Source organism: Rhododendron vialii, chromosome 7a (genome assembly GCF_030253575.1).
Source record: "Rhododendron vialii isolate Sample 1 chromosome 7a, ASM3025357v1".
In the NCBI taxonomy this organism is placed as follows: domain Eukaryota; kingdom Viridiplantae; phylum Streptophyta; class Magnoliopsida; order Ericales; family Ericaceae; genus Rhododendron; species Rhododendron vialii.
Genome location: NC_080563.1, coordinates 5028717 through 5046644, shown reverse-complemented (window position 1 = coordinate 5046644; position 17928 = coordinate 5028717). Strand labels below are relative to the sequence as shown.

General features: G+C 37.8%; 1 protein-coding gene and 1 long non-coding RNA gene across 5 annotated transcripts; both read left to right on the top strand.

The window, feature by feature from the left end:
• Positions 1 to 1275: 1275 nt before the first annotated feature.
• On the top strand, positions 1276 to 5886 carry LOC131334176 (uncharacterized). Of its 4 annotated transcripts, none has more exons than XR_009202068.1 (4): positions 1276 to 1347; positions 3723 to 4169; positions 5048 to 5200; positions 5320 to 5886. It is a non-coding gene; the product is annotated as an uncharacterized LOC131334176 (long non-coding RNA). The 4 variants fall into 4 exon arrangements; XR_009202067.1 differs by having other exon boundaries at positions 1277 to 1347; positions 3171 to 4169; XR_009202066.1 differs by lacking the exon at positions 1276 to 1347 and having other exon boundaries at positions 2040 to 4169; positions 5320 to 5392; positions 5518 to 5886.
• A 5100-nt stretch (positions 5887 to 10986) lies between these two features.
• On the top strand, positions 10987 to 17616 carry LOC131332559 (uncharacterized). Its single transcript, XM_058366865.1, has 5 exons — positions 10987 to 11193; positions 11320 to 11457; positions 12153 to 12226; positions 12441 to 12556; positions 17517 to 17616. Exons 1-5 carry the CDS (start codon positions 11049 to 11051, stop codon positions 17614 to 17616), a joined length of 573 nt encoding a protein of 190 aa, XP_058222848.1. The 5' UTR covers positions 10987 to 11048.
• The last annotated feature ends 312 nt before the right edge of the window (positions 17617 to 17928 follow it).

Genomic DNA, 17928 nt, shown 5'->3' with positions numbered 1-17928 from the left:
AATCTCAACCACTAGTTGATCTTTTCGGGGTGGTTTCGGGGTAAATTTTCTTTGTCCATTTCTGATTCAAATTTCATTTCTTACAACAATTACATCGCATTTAATATTACATCACAATTCAATGAAATATAAAATACCATTAATCATAACAAAATATTACTGTCAAGTAGCAACCTTATCCTTTTCTTTTTTTTTTCATGGACATGAATTTGCGGAGGGACTATGCAGTCAACTATTTTGTGAGCTCGCGCCGAGTGCACTTTAACGAGACTGTTTATTTATCAAATTCAGAACAAATCAAAATGCATTAGGCCTTGTTTCCCTTGAACTAAAATTCGCATTGAGCCTTATTTTGTCTTTATTAAAAAAATATTAATTTTTCATCAAAATTTTATGGATTACCGAATGACCAGCCCTCACACATGCTAGAAATGGACCCAACTAAGGCCCAAAAAAGATGTGTAAGGTATCCAAGGGCAGAAAATCTAAGGTTCTCGACGGAGGGCTCCTGACCGGATTCTTGACGGCGTGCCGAGTCCACTCCGGCTACCGGACGGATAATCCGAGCTGTCCAAAAATTCTAAACAAAAAACCGAGTGGGCCTTGGCGAGAATCAACGGTATTGGATGTGTGTAAGTGACCGATCCAAACCCTCCATTTTTGTGTGTATATGTTCATTTTTGTGTGCATATATATACACACAAAATAGAGTATTTTGATCGGCCACCTACACACATCAGATGCGATTGATTCTCACGTATGCCCACTCGATTTTTTTTTATAAAATTTTTGAACGGCTCGGATCACCTTTCTGGTAGCCGGAGTGGATCCGGTATGCCATCGGGAATCCGGTCGGGATCCCACCCGTCGGAAACTGCAGCACCAAGGCCTAAAAGCCTTCTGGAATTCACGCGGGTGGGCCGGACTGACATGAAACGGGCGGGGGTTCATGGTTTTGATTGTGTGTGGCCAAACGCATTTTAGGAAACAAAAATACACAAATAATCATCAAGATCATGTACTAAATTGCATCAAATTTAAAGATATTTCTCGCATGGATTGTGCTTTCTAACAATCAATTAAAAGTGAATGTATCAGATCATTGAAATACTATGACTTATGGGGCTAGAAATCGACCGTGCAGTCCCCCAAGAGTTCTAAAATCGCGTGATGAAACGGCGTAGTTTGGATACAAATTGTATGTTGGACTTGCGAAGTCCCAGGTCAACGACAACTAGTCCAGTACCTTTTGTGATTGGTCATCATCGAATCCGGCATTCAACCCTTTAAGCTTCTCTTGTTCGGCGACGGAATGCACTTAGAAACCCTAATATCAGGCTCAACTAGGTACTCTCTGTCGTGAATTTTGTGTTTTTCTTCATGGGTAGTCCTTTGTGCGTTCTGGTAGAAAGTATCTTTACGTTATTGACGACTTGCAAGGGAAGGGAAGGGAAGGGAAATAGGGTGTCAGTCCCGATTGAGGGGAAGCTCTGTCCCTCATGCTTTGTTTGGTTGATTAGAAAATGTAGGAAAATAGATGAAGTTAACCTCTCAAATGTCTGCTTTGTTCTTTACTTTTTTCGGTAAATTTCTGCTTGTTCTTAACATTAGCAACGACGACAACGAAAACAAAATGAGCGGGCCGATCGGCGATGAAATGTAGGAAAGCAAGAAGGAACAACGGGAGTGAAGGAATTTATCAATTGGTTTTGCTTGCTCACGCGGTTGCCTGCATTTTCCTTACAAGGGTCTTAAATGTTTCTCCTGTAAGCGCACTCTTTATAGTATTTTGCAAGAACGACTAAATAGAGGAAAAGTTAAACCCACCTTTTCCTTCTTATTTCTATGATTCGTAGTAGTAGAAGAAAGCGAAAGAGTAGCGAGATTGTTTCCCGTCGTGTTTTGTCCCCTTCAACAAATTTTCAAGATTAAGACAATTTGAAAAATTGAGCTTTAATTACGAAATCCGAGAATTAATCTTCTGCTTTGATATTACTAGCAGAGTGTTATTTTTGGGTCGGGACAATGTTTTGTCCCCAATCTCATCCGCATCCGGAGCAATGTTTTTGTTGATACAATCATTTCTAGCCTTCCAAATTGGGAACATCCCTACATGTATACTAGTTTGTATTTTCGATCATTTCCCTTCCAAATTAGTAAACAAATTTGAAACCCATTTGATAACAGTAGCAAGATGTTAGCGGGAGACACCAACTGAGATTCCACCAGTTAATTTTGATAGACCACACCTTCCATGTGAATATTGGCATTGCAACAGAAGGTGCACTGGTGTTTCAATCTCAGTTGCAGTGTTGCACAGAAAGCACATCCCTCTTGACCACTTCCTTCTTGGGCATTAATGCCTCTTGTAGCAAGAACCGACCTGGATGCAATTCTATTTTGAGTAGCTTGCGAAACAAAGATTTCCTCCTTTCATGGACATAAATTTTTACAACTTGATCCCAGAATCTTGTTTGATGGATGCATGAATTCCTCCCACTTTGCATGAGAATATGTGATTTGCACTCCATGTCCAGTATAAAGATTCATCCCTGCCATTGTGAATTGGTACCCCATACAACATCTTTAACGATGTGCCTTAACAGATATCCTAAGCTAAGATAAAAAGATATGATAAGATCCTATGCCTGGGGTGTAATTTACGCTTGAGGGTTTGGGGAAATGCTTATTGTTGATATATTTGCTTCCTTTTTTATGCTTTTTTTTTTTTTTGGAGTATTACTTTTCTGCTTTTGGTGTTGATCCTCCTTTTAGGAGTTGCTTTGTTTTACGTGTTTATTTATTGCCTTCAGGCTTCTTGTCCTCTATTATTGGCTCTGTGTTTTACCGCAGGTTCTTTTTTAGCGGTGCATTGGTTTAATGATTTCTTTTACCACATTAATAACATACATCATATTTTGTCGGGTAAATTATTCACCTGATTGCACAAAATCATTAGTCTGTTCTTGTAGCAGCACTACGACATACACAAAACTATGCAAAGAAATATCTTGGTGGGGCTTAGACTCATTCCAGATATGATATCACTACATCACTTTTTTAATCTGAACTACTCATTTTTTCTGCTTACCCTGTAATGTTGGATTCTGTGGTCCTATCTTTTTCTGTTCTAGTAAAGATGCTAATTATATGTTCTTAATATTTTTCAGGATGGGTATTAACTGGTAAGTCATGGATGCAAGTGGTTCACTTCCCGATTCTCAAAAGCAAACCAAGAAGTTTCGAAAGCATAAAAAGTGTGAAATTGACAGAGACATCATCAGTAACTTACCTGAGAATGTTCTCACTCACATACTCTCATTCCTTCCTACAAAGTATGTGGTCCGAACTAGTGTATTATCTACAAAATGGAAAGACACGTAGATTAAAGTTACAAATCTTCATTTAGATGATGAATTGCTTTTGTCACGCAAAAATATGACTAGAAGGGCATACTTCATGAACTTTGTGGATCGAGTACTTCTTCACCTCGAGAATTCTAAGATACATAGCTTCTATCTTTCCTGTGATAATTATTCAGATGCATCTCATGTCAGTGCTTGGATTTCAGCTGTCATAAAGCGTCAAGTTTAAAAGCTTGACATTAAATATAGAAAAGAAGAGTTTGTGGTTCCCCGTTGTGTTTTTGGCAGTGATTCCTTGAGAAAACTAAACTTGGTAGCAAAGTGTATTATCAAAGTTTCTGCATCTTGTTTTTCAAGGTTGGAGATCGTGGATCTTTCTGGGGTTACATTTCTGAATACGTGCTTTCCAAACACTGAGGAAATCACTTTGACTTTTCCCGTCCTCAAAGTCTTGACTTTATGCTCTACCAAGTTGTTGAATGTGAAGGTTGTCAATCTAAATGTTCCTGCTCTGCATAGCTGTGACCTAGATGCTTATGAGTCTGGATGGGTCCCTGATGATTCTCATGATTTGTTAATCAAGATTTGTGGACAAATCTTAAGAAATTCAAATGCTCTAGTTCTCTCTCAGAAAATTATGTTCTAGATTGTGCATCATCAGTTACTGAGGTTAATATCGGTATATCTAAAGTCGATACAGAGTATAATTCTCAAGAGAAGACTACAGTTGGTTTGCGAGCATGCGACCTTCTTAAAATGTTCCTTGGTGTGGAAAATCTCACATTATCTTGGCATACCATTGAGGTTCGCTTCATTATTTTGTACAATCTAACTTTTATGGTGCATCAGGTCAGAAGCAATGATATTACATACCAGTAAGTGCATGCCACCCAATTTGGTGTATATCACATTCTGAAAAATGGTAACATGATATAAATTCCTACGAGTGTAGAATATTTTGAATTTAGGTGTATGGATAGATATTTGCTTTTGAACGTGCTTTTACGTTTCATTCATTGAGGAATCCAAAAGGATTAGTGGAATGTTGGGACCGCAGGGTGACAAATTGTCTAATAGATCATGATTAGTAAATGAGCACTTAAATGCTACAAAGGTAATTACATAAATTAAAAGAAATACTCCATTTAGCAACAACCTCCAAAACAATGTACGGGATTGAACGATTTTGTACTACAGTTAGTACAATGCATAAGGTTAACGCAAGTTCTGAAGGGAATTTGACACCCAAACTTCAGTACCCAATTGTTATGCCAGCAGTTACTCCACTTCATACTATACTCATGTACTACATATTTGTTATAGATGCCAAATATAAAGTTGTAAAGCTAAGCAAGTGTAACTTCAAACACGTATAGTGGGAAGAGGTGACACTCTCTGTGGTTAATAAATAAAACATGTGATGTGTGTGTGTGTGTTTTTCTCTTAAATGTTGGAAAAAAATGCATTAGAAACTTATATTTGTATTCCCAGGGAACGCTTGGCTTAAAAAATATGGGGAGCGAGCAGTGATGCCCTGAGAAAATAATAACAGTTATGCTGTGTGATGATATACTTGTGCTCCGTGAACTTGTTTCAACCCGTACAAAATCTCTGTAAGAATAAGCTCTATACTGAATCTGATGTTCCATTTATTGACTTCTTTCTCTTGGTAATTTGACAAGGTTCTTGCCCCTCTGGAAAATTTACAAGCTCTTCTACCTTCATATAGTAATCTGGTCCACTTGGAATTTTCGGGGTTCAAATTAGTTTTTGATGCAACAGTTATGGCCTTTCTTCACAGCTCTCCAGTTCTTGAAACTCTGATCTTTGAGATGGTAAATTATATTCCACATTCAGTTTCTCGTCTTTGATTTGTTGTTAGTATTTGTCATTTTCCCAAGGCAGGCACATGAATAGATCAATGCAATACCCTTTTGTGCTTTTGTCATTTCAGGGCTGCTGCACTTTGCAGTTTAAAGGACGTGGTGCAAGAAATGGTACCTCAATGTTTTCTGTCTCACCTTAAGGTAAGGTAAATTTGTGTGTTTCAAAGGGAATACACGTGAACTTGATCTAGCCAAGTTTTTATTGGTTAATGCAATGGTCTTGGAGGTAATGATCATTAATGCTTCTTCGTCTCTGAAATATCAAGCTGAAACAAAATTCGAGCCGGTCAAGAAACAGTTATCTACATTTCCAAAGGGTTCAAGTCACGCTACGATACTGTTCTCTTGAAGGTCTTGCATGCTTTCCATTGGCTTAACCAAGTTGTATGTCCAGAAATCAGAACCTGTACTATTCCTTTTGACTTGTGTTCTTACCTATAGTTGCAAGTGTTTTGATTGCAAAATAATTTTTTGCCTTCTTAAGTTTGTATTGCTGCTTGCGGCTGATAAGGCCTCCCAATACGGGGAGCTCCTGTATTAGACTATTTTGTGCTCTTTTGGGGTATTGTGGGCCTTTGGTTTTGTTGTTAAATTTCAATGGATTCGTTTTGGAGAATACATCATGGATTGCTAGAGTTTCCGTTGTGAGATTTTGAATTACTATCCACAGGGCATTTGTCTTTTTACTTTGTCAACTTATGAACACACAAAACAAAGAAAAAAATAAGTTTAAGGAGAACCCTACGGGTTTGACACCACTGCCAGACACATATCATGATGAAAGGCAAAAAAAAAATCACTAAAGACGAAAAAATACGAAACACGTGTCTTTTTGGTCTTAAATATCATCTTATATGAATTTTTTTTGATATCAATGCCCGCATCTTTATACATTTTTGATTTGTCTTGTTGAAACAAACGATTTATTCCAAAAATCATGACGAGAAATTAAACAAAAACTAACAAAAAGTAAAATAAAAAAAACCCAAAAAAAGTTTCAGATTTAAAAGTTTACAAGAACCCATCCTTAGATGATGCATAGGGAAAAAAGAAAGAAATTTGGATCATCCATCTGTAAGAGTTAATGACTTTTTTTAGTAGTATGTGATAGTTGCTCGAGCGTGTATGTTTTTCCCCTTGATTAGGTTCCTACAGGATGGCAGTATGCTATAGATGTTTCGTACAAATTTTAAGTGCTACTGTTCGTAGCCTGGAGTCAAAAACATGCACGCGCAGTAAACTCCTGTACAAATTGTTGCTCATTTTATGAAACTTTTGTGGCCTGAGATTTGAATTTTGTGGTGGTTTACTTTAGGAATTTTTTTGTTACTTTTATGAATTTTTTTGGTGTTCACAAATTTTTGTGGTGTTGTTTATGAATTTTGTAAAAAAACAAGACGGCACAAGGTAAAAAACGATTGCTCAAAGATATGAATTTTGTGGTGATTTACAAATTTTGCTGGCTCAAAATACAAAAACACATACCGTAAACCAATATAAAATAACACTCTTTCTTAACCAACGTAAATAACCATACACATTTAGCTTCTATGATGACAAATTTGGACGTTCAAAGCTGGATTTTAAGGGAAATTTTCGTAGGGTACAAATGGGCAAACGCATAATTGCTTCAAATATTTTTATAATCAAATGGGACAGCTATACCATGAAATAAATATGAAATTCAAAATCTTAAATTAAATGCCAATATCAATCTCTACAATAAAATCATTTTCTCTCTTTACGACAACTTTTTCAAAGGAAAAAAAAAAAAAGAAGAAAAAAAAATTGGGGAGCACCCAATACATCTGTGTGATACAAAAATTAAAACTAAATAACGATAAGAAGAACCAATCTCTCTCGTCTCTCTCTTTCATTGACCATTATGACACTCACCTTGGTAAATACCCAAGCCTTCGATCTATTTCCCTTAAATTTTGGCTAATCAAGCCACTCAAGTTGTTCGCATCATTCGTGTTCAGATGATCAAACCAGCTTCTACCATCCAACCACTAGTACATGAATTGGCTCATCTCATTCTGTTGGTTCTCCCTCTCTAGTTTCTTCGCTTTCCCCACCATCTTGTCGAGCCTTTCCCGAGGGGAACTTTCTTGGTTCGACATTCCTCCGCTTTTTGCTCCAACTCAGGCATGTTCCTGAACCTCGAGATAACTTTTTGAGCCTCCAATTGAGAAGGCCAAACGAGTACGTGGCTCGTGATTGTAAAGACATAAAAGGATGGCGCACGCTGCAATATCGTACAAGGTGATAAGCTCGTACGCCTTTTTCATTAGGCCGTCCTTTCTTTTGTTGAATGTGACTCTTCTGGCAGAATCATTCTCAATATAAACAAGGTTCACTTTGCTTTTCGGCATAATTTTGAGATGGTTTAGCAATGGGAAGATGGTACTACTATTTCTTATCCCAATAGTCTCTATTTATAAGCTGGTTTGAGGACTAGTTGGACAAATTAATTGCATCCTCTGATATTGGTAGGGTTCATTTAGTGGAAAATCAAATAATTTAATTCTCATTATGTGTGAATCTTCCATGGTGGATTTTGTGGTTTCGAACTGAAGCAAGGCGTACCTATTGTTCGAACTAAGAATCACAAACTTATGTACGACATAATCATTCAGTCTTCAATGCTTTGTCTCGTCTAATCTTCGGGTACATATAACCAGCTGTCTTATGCAATAGACTAGATAGATGACTATCGGACCATGGTCTTATATGTGAGATTTTGGAATGAAATTCAAAATTAGCCCACCATTTCAGATTAGAACATTAAATCTCCAATATAAGAGTACTGTAATAAGGCATTTCTATGTTGGAATCGCAATGGGGCGGAATGGGCTGAATTTCATTCTGAACTCGAAATATTTTTTATACCTCTAAACCTGTCCCGGTCTTTTTTGAGAATTTTTTCCCCGATCTTTGTTGGGAAATTTTTCGGGCGCCCAATCCTTGCTGGGTTCAAGACTCCAAACAAGTATCGCAAATTTTTTTTATTAATCTCTGAAACCTGTCAACTAACCATCATGATAAACCTGTTCTATTTCTTATCAACAGCAATCAAAATAAAACAAGACAAGTCAACAAGACAAGTCATATCTTCGTATGACAAGGCTCTTTCTTAGATAAATTGACATTGAACAAGTGTTAACCGTTAACCCAATGAGATTCTTATTTTTCAAGCACTTATTTTTTGCTTTACAAGATAAGTTATTCTTTCATATCACTTAGCGGAATAGGGCCTTATTCATGTTGTTTCGTACCCGTGCTTTTTTTGTGCCCGTGATTTTTCCATGCAGTTGTAGTGCCCGTGCCATGTTTTTAAATGTCACCCCTACCACTTTTCACAACTATTGTGCTCAATGAACACAAATTATTGACAATATAGAAGTCCCATATCACATGTTGTTAGTTCTTAAATGCGCATAATATAGAAGCCTCCCCACGAAGTACTTCGTCTATGACGGCGTCTACCATCTCGTCTGTTGGACTTGGTGTTTCCGCCATCTCCACCTCCTCCGCCGCAAGAGTGCGGAGGTAAAGAATCATAAAGGAGGTGACCACAATGGCCACTCCTGCTACCACCGCTACCGTCACAACCACCACCACCACAACAGTGGTATGACCAATTTTCCCAGTCCTTGGCGGAAGACCGGGAGGAGAGGGCGAGGGGTGGGGATGTACCGGGGCTCCGGAGGAGGTGGTATATCAATGCCTATCAAAAAAACAAAGTTACAGTAACTTAAAATTAACAAAAAGGAAATGTGATCGCGAAGAAATCACCCGACTGCCATCAACCCCCCTCTCTCCCTCCAATTACCACCATGATCCTTCCATTGGGCAGCATCATCCTTGTTGGAGTTGCAATTAGGCTCTTAGGATTATTCATAGTCGCATTGTCTGTGATGGTGGTGAATTATTGTCGCTAGATATTCAAACAACCCCATGATCAAGATGATCATTAAGAGCAAGTACCAGAACAACAACCCAACCCCATGATCAAGATGACCATCAGGAGGAGCCACCCCAACAACCACCATCACCATCACCATCTCCACTGATCTTGCCACCAACCCCTCCCCATACATCCTCATCCTCATCTCCACCGATCTTGCCACCAACCCCTCCCCACACATCTCCACCCGCTTATGTTTTAGCAAGACCTTTAGCATCACTACTACCACTATCACCACCTTCACCCTCACAGGCCTCATCCCCATCCCCATCCTCATCTCCGCTCTTGCCACTGCCATTGCCACCAACCTTTTACGACTTAGAGGGACCCTCGGCATCACTACTACTGGCACCATCGCACTCCACCGATCTTGCCACCAACCCCTCCCCCACACATCCTCATCCTCATCTCCACCGATCTTGCCACCAACCTCCCCACACATCTCCCCACACATCTCCACCTGCTTATGTTTTAGCAAGACCTTTAGCATCACTACTACCACTATCACCACCCTCACCCTCACGGGCCTCATCCCTATCCTCATCTCCGCTCTTGCCACTGCCATTGTCACCAACCTCTTATGACTTAGAGGGACCCTCGGCATCACTACTACCGGCATCACCCCCATGGCCGGCGGTCAACCATCTCCCAGGAGAGGAGGTAAAAAATTTGGGTGGGCAAATTTTTTTTCAATTGTATAAATTGTATCAAATATGTATCGTGTATCTTAAAATATGTTCAAGATTTTTAGAGGAGGGAGAATACTAAAGACAAGAGTGGGGAAGGAGAGTGTTTGTATTATATTTGAACTCAACTTTTTTTTTTGCTTGGTACAAAATGGTTAGAACCTATCCTTATTTATACAACTTCATGAAAAGTTTTAGTTCAAAGATATTTTCAGAGATAATTCTAGAATTACAAGCTTTAGTACAAAGATATTTTCAGAGATAATTCTAGAATTGCACATATGATTAATTCTCACAAAAAACTCTACATACTTTACAAGGATATTCTAGAGCTTCCAAAAACCAGGGGTGAAGCTATGTTAGGGCCCGGGGTCCCGACCTAGAGTTTTAAATTTTTTATATTTTATATACTTGATTTTGAATATTATTGATAATTATTCATGTAGGTACTTATAATTTTAATAATTTTTGTTTGATTTGATAAAAAATCAGTTATTTTACATTCTCAATTTTTTCATAAATGAAAAATGAACACGTGACTGTTGAAATAGCTTAAAGAAAAAAAGCAAAATGATTGGTATACTTTAACTACATTAGGCTAAAATTATTTCAATTTACAAATTTGATGTGTTGGAAAGCAAACACTTTATGATATAATAAGTATCCTTCCGATAAAAAGGTTATAACTATTAAGCCGGTCCCCTTCAGATCAAAATCGCGACTCTGTTACTAGTAAAAATTAGATATTTATAATTTTTGGGGGGGTTTCTAAAGTGGACCTGGGCTACAGCCCAACCTATGGTGGGTGTACTTCCGCCCTTGAGATACTCCTCTCCGCCACATAATGCGGCACACCAGCCTCCACGGCCATTTACGGGCAGGGTAATATTAAACCTCATCATTATATTCTCTCCTCAGGAATTAAAAAATGGGTTTGTGTTTTTTCAGAATCAGTTAGCTAGGGTGCGGGAAAGGAAACTCCTTTTTTTCTTCCCTTCTATCTTATATTTCCTTCCCCTCCTTAATAAGAAGCACTTTCGCTTGCCAATTTAGGCTGATTACCACTTTCCCCACGTGGCACGATGTTCTCACTTGATGACTTTCCACAGTATCAAAAAGAACAAGCCATTCCATTTTGCAGATGGCAACAACCACGAAGAAAACCCTCCTCTTCCCACCTCCTCCGCTATTTCTCTCTCTTCTGCCCCCACCCAACTTCCTCCGCCTGGCTCCGGACTCCGGAGACCACCTTCTGTGGCCTCCTCTTGAGACGATACTGCTCGATGGTACGGATCTCGGTCACTGGCTTCTTTGTGATGCCTTTTAGGGTTTCGAATTGATTTCTCGGAATATGTAGACGATTATCCTTGATTGTGTGCCTATTTGTTAATTTTGGGTTGTTCTTTTTGCAGGAAAGGTTCACGGATCGCTGGCTCGTGCTGGTAAGGTGAGAGGCCAAACCCCGAAGGTGGCCAAACAGGACAAGAAGAAGAAGCCAAGTGGCAGGGCTCACAAGCGCATGCAGTACGACCGTCGCTTCGTTACCGCCAGTAATCATCTTTTAATATTTTAGTTTCTAATGTTTTCCCCCTTCTTGATTTCTATTGCATGTTAGTACTGATGGTTTCATTGTTTCAAAATCATAGAGTACTTCTGATTTGTTGATTATGTGCCAGTTTTTTCAGAAATTCCTCTGTTTGCTATGCTTGGCTGGTTTTGATGTTTTTTTCCTTCTTCATTTCTGTTGCATGCTTGCTTTTTTCCCCTTCCTGATTTCTGTTGCATGTTAGTATTGAGGGTCTTGATGTAGGGTTTTTCAGAAATTTCACTGTCTGGTATACTTGATTGGTTTGGTAAGTGCAGTATTAGAAAGTGAGGAGTAAGTAAAAATATAGTCTGATTTGTTTGTGTCTTCAGCTACTATTAATATAATAACTTCTAATTTCATATATGTTGACTTGTTTTTAATTGTTAAAGTAATTTTTTTTATATATGATGATTAGAATATACATATGTTGACTTGTGAGTATCATAATTAACCTTGGAAGAAGTGGATGAGAAGACGAAGCCTTTCCAAGCATCTATTAATTTTGTTGTTGGGCTTTGTGGTTAAACCAAAAGGAATGTTTTGGTTTAACAAAAAAACCAAACAAATCAACAACAACAAAAAAAAAACCCTCTCTTCCTCCCAAAATCTCTTTTATTCTGCATATAATCTTTGTATGTATGTTTTTCTTGGCTGTAGAGAGGTTAAGAAGTGCTGGAAGCCATGCTCGTCTCGTGAAGAAGCAGAATCGGCTCTCCGACCATATAATCTTTGTATGTATGTTTTGCCCTTTTAGTGTTAGCTTGGTGTTGTTTTTTTTTGGGTGAAATGGTAATTGCACTGCTTGGACTTACTGGGTTACGTGTTTGGTTCTGGGGGCTTACTGGGTTACGTGGCAATAGGGGGTGAACATTTGTGTTTGGCTGGTCTTTATTTCCTCTGGTTTTTCAATCCTAAAAAAATCTCCACTTTGCATCTCTTTTGTAGCCCAAGATTCAAGAGTTTCAGGCGATTTTGAGTTCGACGATGACTGAGTTTCAGGCGGTTTGGGACTTCGCCGCTGACGATCCTGTCGGAGAGGGCGTTTCTGCTACGTTCTCTATGTATCTCCATCGCCGATCATGGAGTATCTCTTTTGATTTGCTGCATTTGTTCCTCTGTTTTTTTTTCCCTATATATCCGATTTGCACGCTTTGCATGTCTTTGTCAGTGCTAATTTTTCTGGGTTGGCAGTTAGCAGATTAGAGAAATAAAGAGGGCAGTGACGTTGGCAATCTGTGGTGGTGGTGATTTTGGTGGCCGGAGACAACCAAAACCAAATCTGTGGTTTGCTCTCTCTCTCTCTCTCTCTCTCTCTCTCTCTCTCTCTCTTGAATCTACTGCTCGCCCTCTCCCCTAAATCTACTGTCCCAAAACCCATAATAATAGCGATTTAGTTTCTGAAGCTTTACGTTAGAGTTTCACTGTTTTTGAAAATTTGAGAAAATTTTGTTGAAAATTAAAATTACTTGAAATGTTGTTTAATTTACGCAGATCTAAGAGTACGTAATTCTCCAACTTTTTTTGTGGTGACCAAAAACGGAAGTTTTAGTTCCGGAAGATAAATTTTGGCGAAGAGGTCAACGTTTGATTGATCGGATAGCCTTTCAAAAAAAAGTAATTGATTTGATAATTTACTTTCTTATGTATGTTTTCTTTTTCATTAAGTACTTTGTGGTGTATGTTCATTAAGTATTTTGTAGCAAAATAAGTTAGGGTTTTGGTGAAATGATTATGGTGACACCAGTTGTATGGTGCAAAAGCTAGCACAATTTTAATTGGCGAGCTTTGTTTTTTTGGATTTGTGAACTTATAAGCCATAGCATGTTAGTTTTTATACTTCCGTTTTCTACCTTTTGTAATTGAACATTCCTTATGAATTGAGGAGATGTTGCTTTTTAACTCAAACTGTACCCAAAGCAACCATGTATATTGTGATTGTCATTTTGAGAGTTGGGTTTTGTTCTTCAATGGGCAGTTGCCACTTGCTAGAGTTCATGATATGCAATAGATACATATGGATGTGCTAATTTGTTTGGGGATACATTACTTCATATTTAAACTCCCCCTGCTCTTCATCTCTTAATGCATGTATGTGGGCTGCCAAGCAAAGCCTAGCTTGAAGTTGAATCCGCCCAAATAGCACCTGCCCAACAAGGACATAGCAATCGAACCATTGCAAATGAAGAAAAATGGCATCATTAAGTATGCTACTGTTTGACAAATTAAACTATAGTCTCAAAGTAGCGAAAGTTTCTTGGCTTGTGCATAGCTTTTTAAATCTAACGGCTCTTCGGTGTAGACATAAGGAAGCGCTCTTTGGTTTACAATTCTTTTGTACGTGCACACCTTTCGGACACAAACAAGGACACAATTCTCTTACAAAACATGAGTCTTGCAGTTTGTAGACCCTGTGTGGATCAGACCCCTCGTGAGAATATGTGAAATTGTAATGCGCCACCATCGTTGCTAGAACTCCGGGAACAATATGCAATTTACAAGTTTAGTTTAATTTCAAAGGGCAGTGATAATGCAGAAATTGTTGTTGTTAGTGCAAAAACTTCAGAGTATAAAAGTCTTGTACATTGCACATGGGACGCGGCTTTTTTTTGCTTTCATTCTAGTACACGGCTTTTGTGCACTAAAGTTTTGGCACCAATAAAAATAAGGGAAAATGATGGCCAATGACGTGTTTTAATAATTAATACACGTCAAGGACATTTTCAGCATTAATAAATGTTCTCAGCATACTCTGAACGAGTATTAATTATCAAAACAAGTCCTGGGCCGTTATTTTTTCTTAAAACAATGACGTTTGTATTTGTACTAGATCTACAAAGGTAATGTAAACATCTCAATAATCAGAATGAAAGCAATTTTTATGACGAATGTCAAATATATAATATTTGGGCTTGATTGCAAAATTAACTGTCTAGTGGTGACGTGGCTTGGTTAAGATCCCAATTTCTCTGAGGATGTGGCACCGCTCCTAGCCTCCTATCACCGTGGGCCCCGGGCGCGTAAGCCACTTAATTGGCGCATAATTAATGTCAATACTCCAGTTTTAATTTTAAGAGCAAAATGCTACATACACATAAGTTGTGTTACACCTCAATCACATCCTTCTTATATAAGGGTGGGTCCTAACCAATCGTGTATTTCGCTGTTTGATTTGGTTCTCGGAGTCGTCAATCTATGAGAGTTGGTATTGTTCTTGGTTTTTACCACAAAACCGAACTAATTCGATTCATACTCACCTCTAATTTTATTTCACGAATAAAGTCCCACTTGCAGTATAATAGAATACATAATGTGAAATCAATTTCTGTTACATAATTTCATTTGAGATTTCAAAACTATGGTATTATGGGAAGACGCGAGTATTTGTCATTTACACGAAAAAAATTTGAAGTACTTTAAAATATATAAATGGAAGAATACACACAAATGAAGTCGCATCATTCTTTGAAATATGTACTTAAGCCCTCTTGGTGCGTTTTTATCATTTCATGTATCTTTGAAAAAGAATAGGTAATCGATTTTGTCACTCAATCTTTTGATAAATACACTCTAATATTCGTCTTTTACTGTTCAAAATACAAATGACAAGATTAATAAAAAAAAATATTAGGGTGTTGTTATCAGAAAGTGGAATGACAAAATTATTGTCCAAAAAATATCAAGAAAGATATGTTATCGTCGCACATCAAGTTCGCTAGTAAAGAAAAAAAAAACAAGCAATTAGTTCAAGACACATGGCATGAGGGTATCAAAATATTCGTTAGGAAAGCAAAACTCAATAAAAGACCATGCATGTTCTTAGTCCAACTATATATGGAGAAATTTTTCGGTGCTAGGTAGGTATATTTCATGTGGTATCTGTTCCACACATTTGGGCCGTCAAATAAACTTTTGGACGGCCTGATCGAAACTCTTTCTCTTCTCTCACCTCAACACTTTCTCTCTTCTTTTTCTCTCTCCAAATCCAAACCGTCCAAAAACACAATGTACGGCTCGGATGTGCCGAGCAGACACCACGTGGTATCCACTCAGCACTGAAAAATTTTCCCCAACCATGAAAACATAATTGATCTTGAATAATCCAAATTAAAGAACTTAACAAGATTACTGGGGAAAACTTCTAGTCTTTTCTTTCTTTTTTTTTTATCGGCAATAGAAAATACGATTAACTCGATAAGGGTACATCGAGAAGCAAGACAATCACCCACCAAACCAAACCAAAGAGTTGAATGAAAGAACACAAAACATGCTATGACTAAGCCTGGAAGCAAAAGCATCCCGCAGGGCCGGAACGTAACCGTATACTTACTTGGTAAGGGCACTGTGGTCCGGGGACATCGCATGTTAAAAATGCGAGGATTTTGAAACGCCATCGTTTCCATGATGCAATCTTAGTTCTAAGTTACTTCTAACGACTCTTGGGGAACTGCACAGCCGATTTATACCTATATTGGGCATATTTTAGTGATCCAAAACATTCGTTGTGAAGATAATGTTAGAAAAATGAACCGTGTAAAAAATAATAATTTTGATTAGATGCAAATTAGTACCTAATCTTGCCTGATCGTGCGGCTAATTTTGGGCCTTGCTTGGGTCCATTTCTATAATTGGTGAGTGGGCTGAATCATTCTGAAATTACATATTAGTACTAATTAGGTACTGACTAATGCATTCCGAATTACTCCTGAATCTGATTAATATAATTTTTTACATGGTTGGTATTCTTAACAAGTTCTCAAAAATGTCGAGTGGGACTCAGCGTGAACCCACAAACAGCATTCTGCAGAGAACTATGTCCAAAAAAAAAATAACGTTACTATTTCACGAGCTTGAGTTAATGGGGTACGTACGAGATGTACCCAACAAATCAGCCTACCATTGTGGTTTGTGGTTTGCGTCGGCTTTGTGTAAAATCCTCAAAACATAAACCTCGACTGCGTTTTGCATCAGAACGGCTGAAATATTTGTAACACAATTTTTGCTTTAAATTCAATGATTTTGTAAAAATATAGGAGTAATAATTAGCCATATCTAATTTGGAATATCAGTGTCAATATTTCTGGTCAAGAAAGATTGGAAGAAAAGAAAGATAAACAAATCAAGAAAGATTAGATTGTCAATAATAGTGTATCAACTTAAATAATGATTTTATGGCTGTGGTATGCTTATTTAAATATCGTACGTATATGCCAGCAGGAAGACAAAATAGAAGGGATAGTTGTGCGTCGCCAGGATGTTATTAGAACTCACATATTTGCTGTAAAGCCCTTGGCTTTTTTACCCTTTCAGAACTTGTCCTTATGTTTTTCCTTTCTACCCTTAGGTTTGCAAAAAATTTCGCCACAACTCCCAACCAAGCTTACAGGTTTGAACCCTAAACTCATTCTGCTACAAAATTAAGCTAGAAGCAATATATTCATGGGTTTGTTCTTTGATCAAATCAACTTATTTTAGTTGTTCACAGAAGAAGTTTGCGCAATAAACTGATTTTAGAAGCTTCAGTCGATACACTTTAGGATGAGTTGGTTCCTAGTTAATAAAAACACAAGGAAAAAAAATGGAGATCGAATGGGAATGTTTCTTCTGAATTGTCATTTCATATTTTGCTTTACTCTTTTGTGCTCATACAATGACGACATTTTACTTTACCTGGATACCAGTCATATGACGCTCCTTCTCCTCAAACTAAAATTGTACATGGTTCCACAAATTTAACGTAAGATTCAGTTTGCTAGCAATGATAGACTAAAAGGCAATGGCCTAATTTACGTAAACTAACAGAATACAATTAACAGAAAAAGGTTATTAGGCACTACAAAAATCTTGGCATGGAAACAAACTCTCGACAATTTTGTATACAAACCTAAATTGTGCGCTTTGAGTTCTAAAACTCTTTCTTTCTTTCTTTTTTTCTAGTTTTGGATGGCTAATAAGGTTAGTTTGGTAATTTGACAAAAACTAGTAACACTTGTGTTCCTCTTTTGTGGTTTTGAAAATTTTCAGGTATTACAACAATGCATACTATGCAAAAGTGGGAGGAATCACCACAGTAGAGATGAACTTCCTTGAAGTGGATTTACTTTTTGGATTAGGGTTCCATTGAAATGTCACCCTACCACTTTCCACAACTATTGTGCCTACCTACAGTGGCAGAGATGTTGGTGGAGCTGCCCCTAATTTTAGCAGAATCCTCCTTGAATATTGGAGTAAGGTCACAAAAGATTCAATTGTGTTATAGTCACTACAAAAAAATTGACATTTTATAGCGTTTGAAAAACGTTGTTAAATGATATAGACAGCGTTTTTGCGAACGCTGTATTAGCCGATATTGTTAAAAGTCTTGGACCTTGGACAACGTTTTTAAAACGCTATAATATGGTAGACTTTAGATAGCGTTTTAAAAACGCTATAGTAT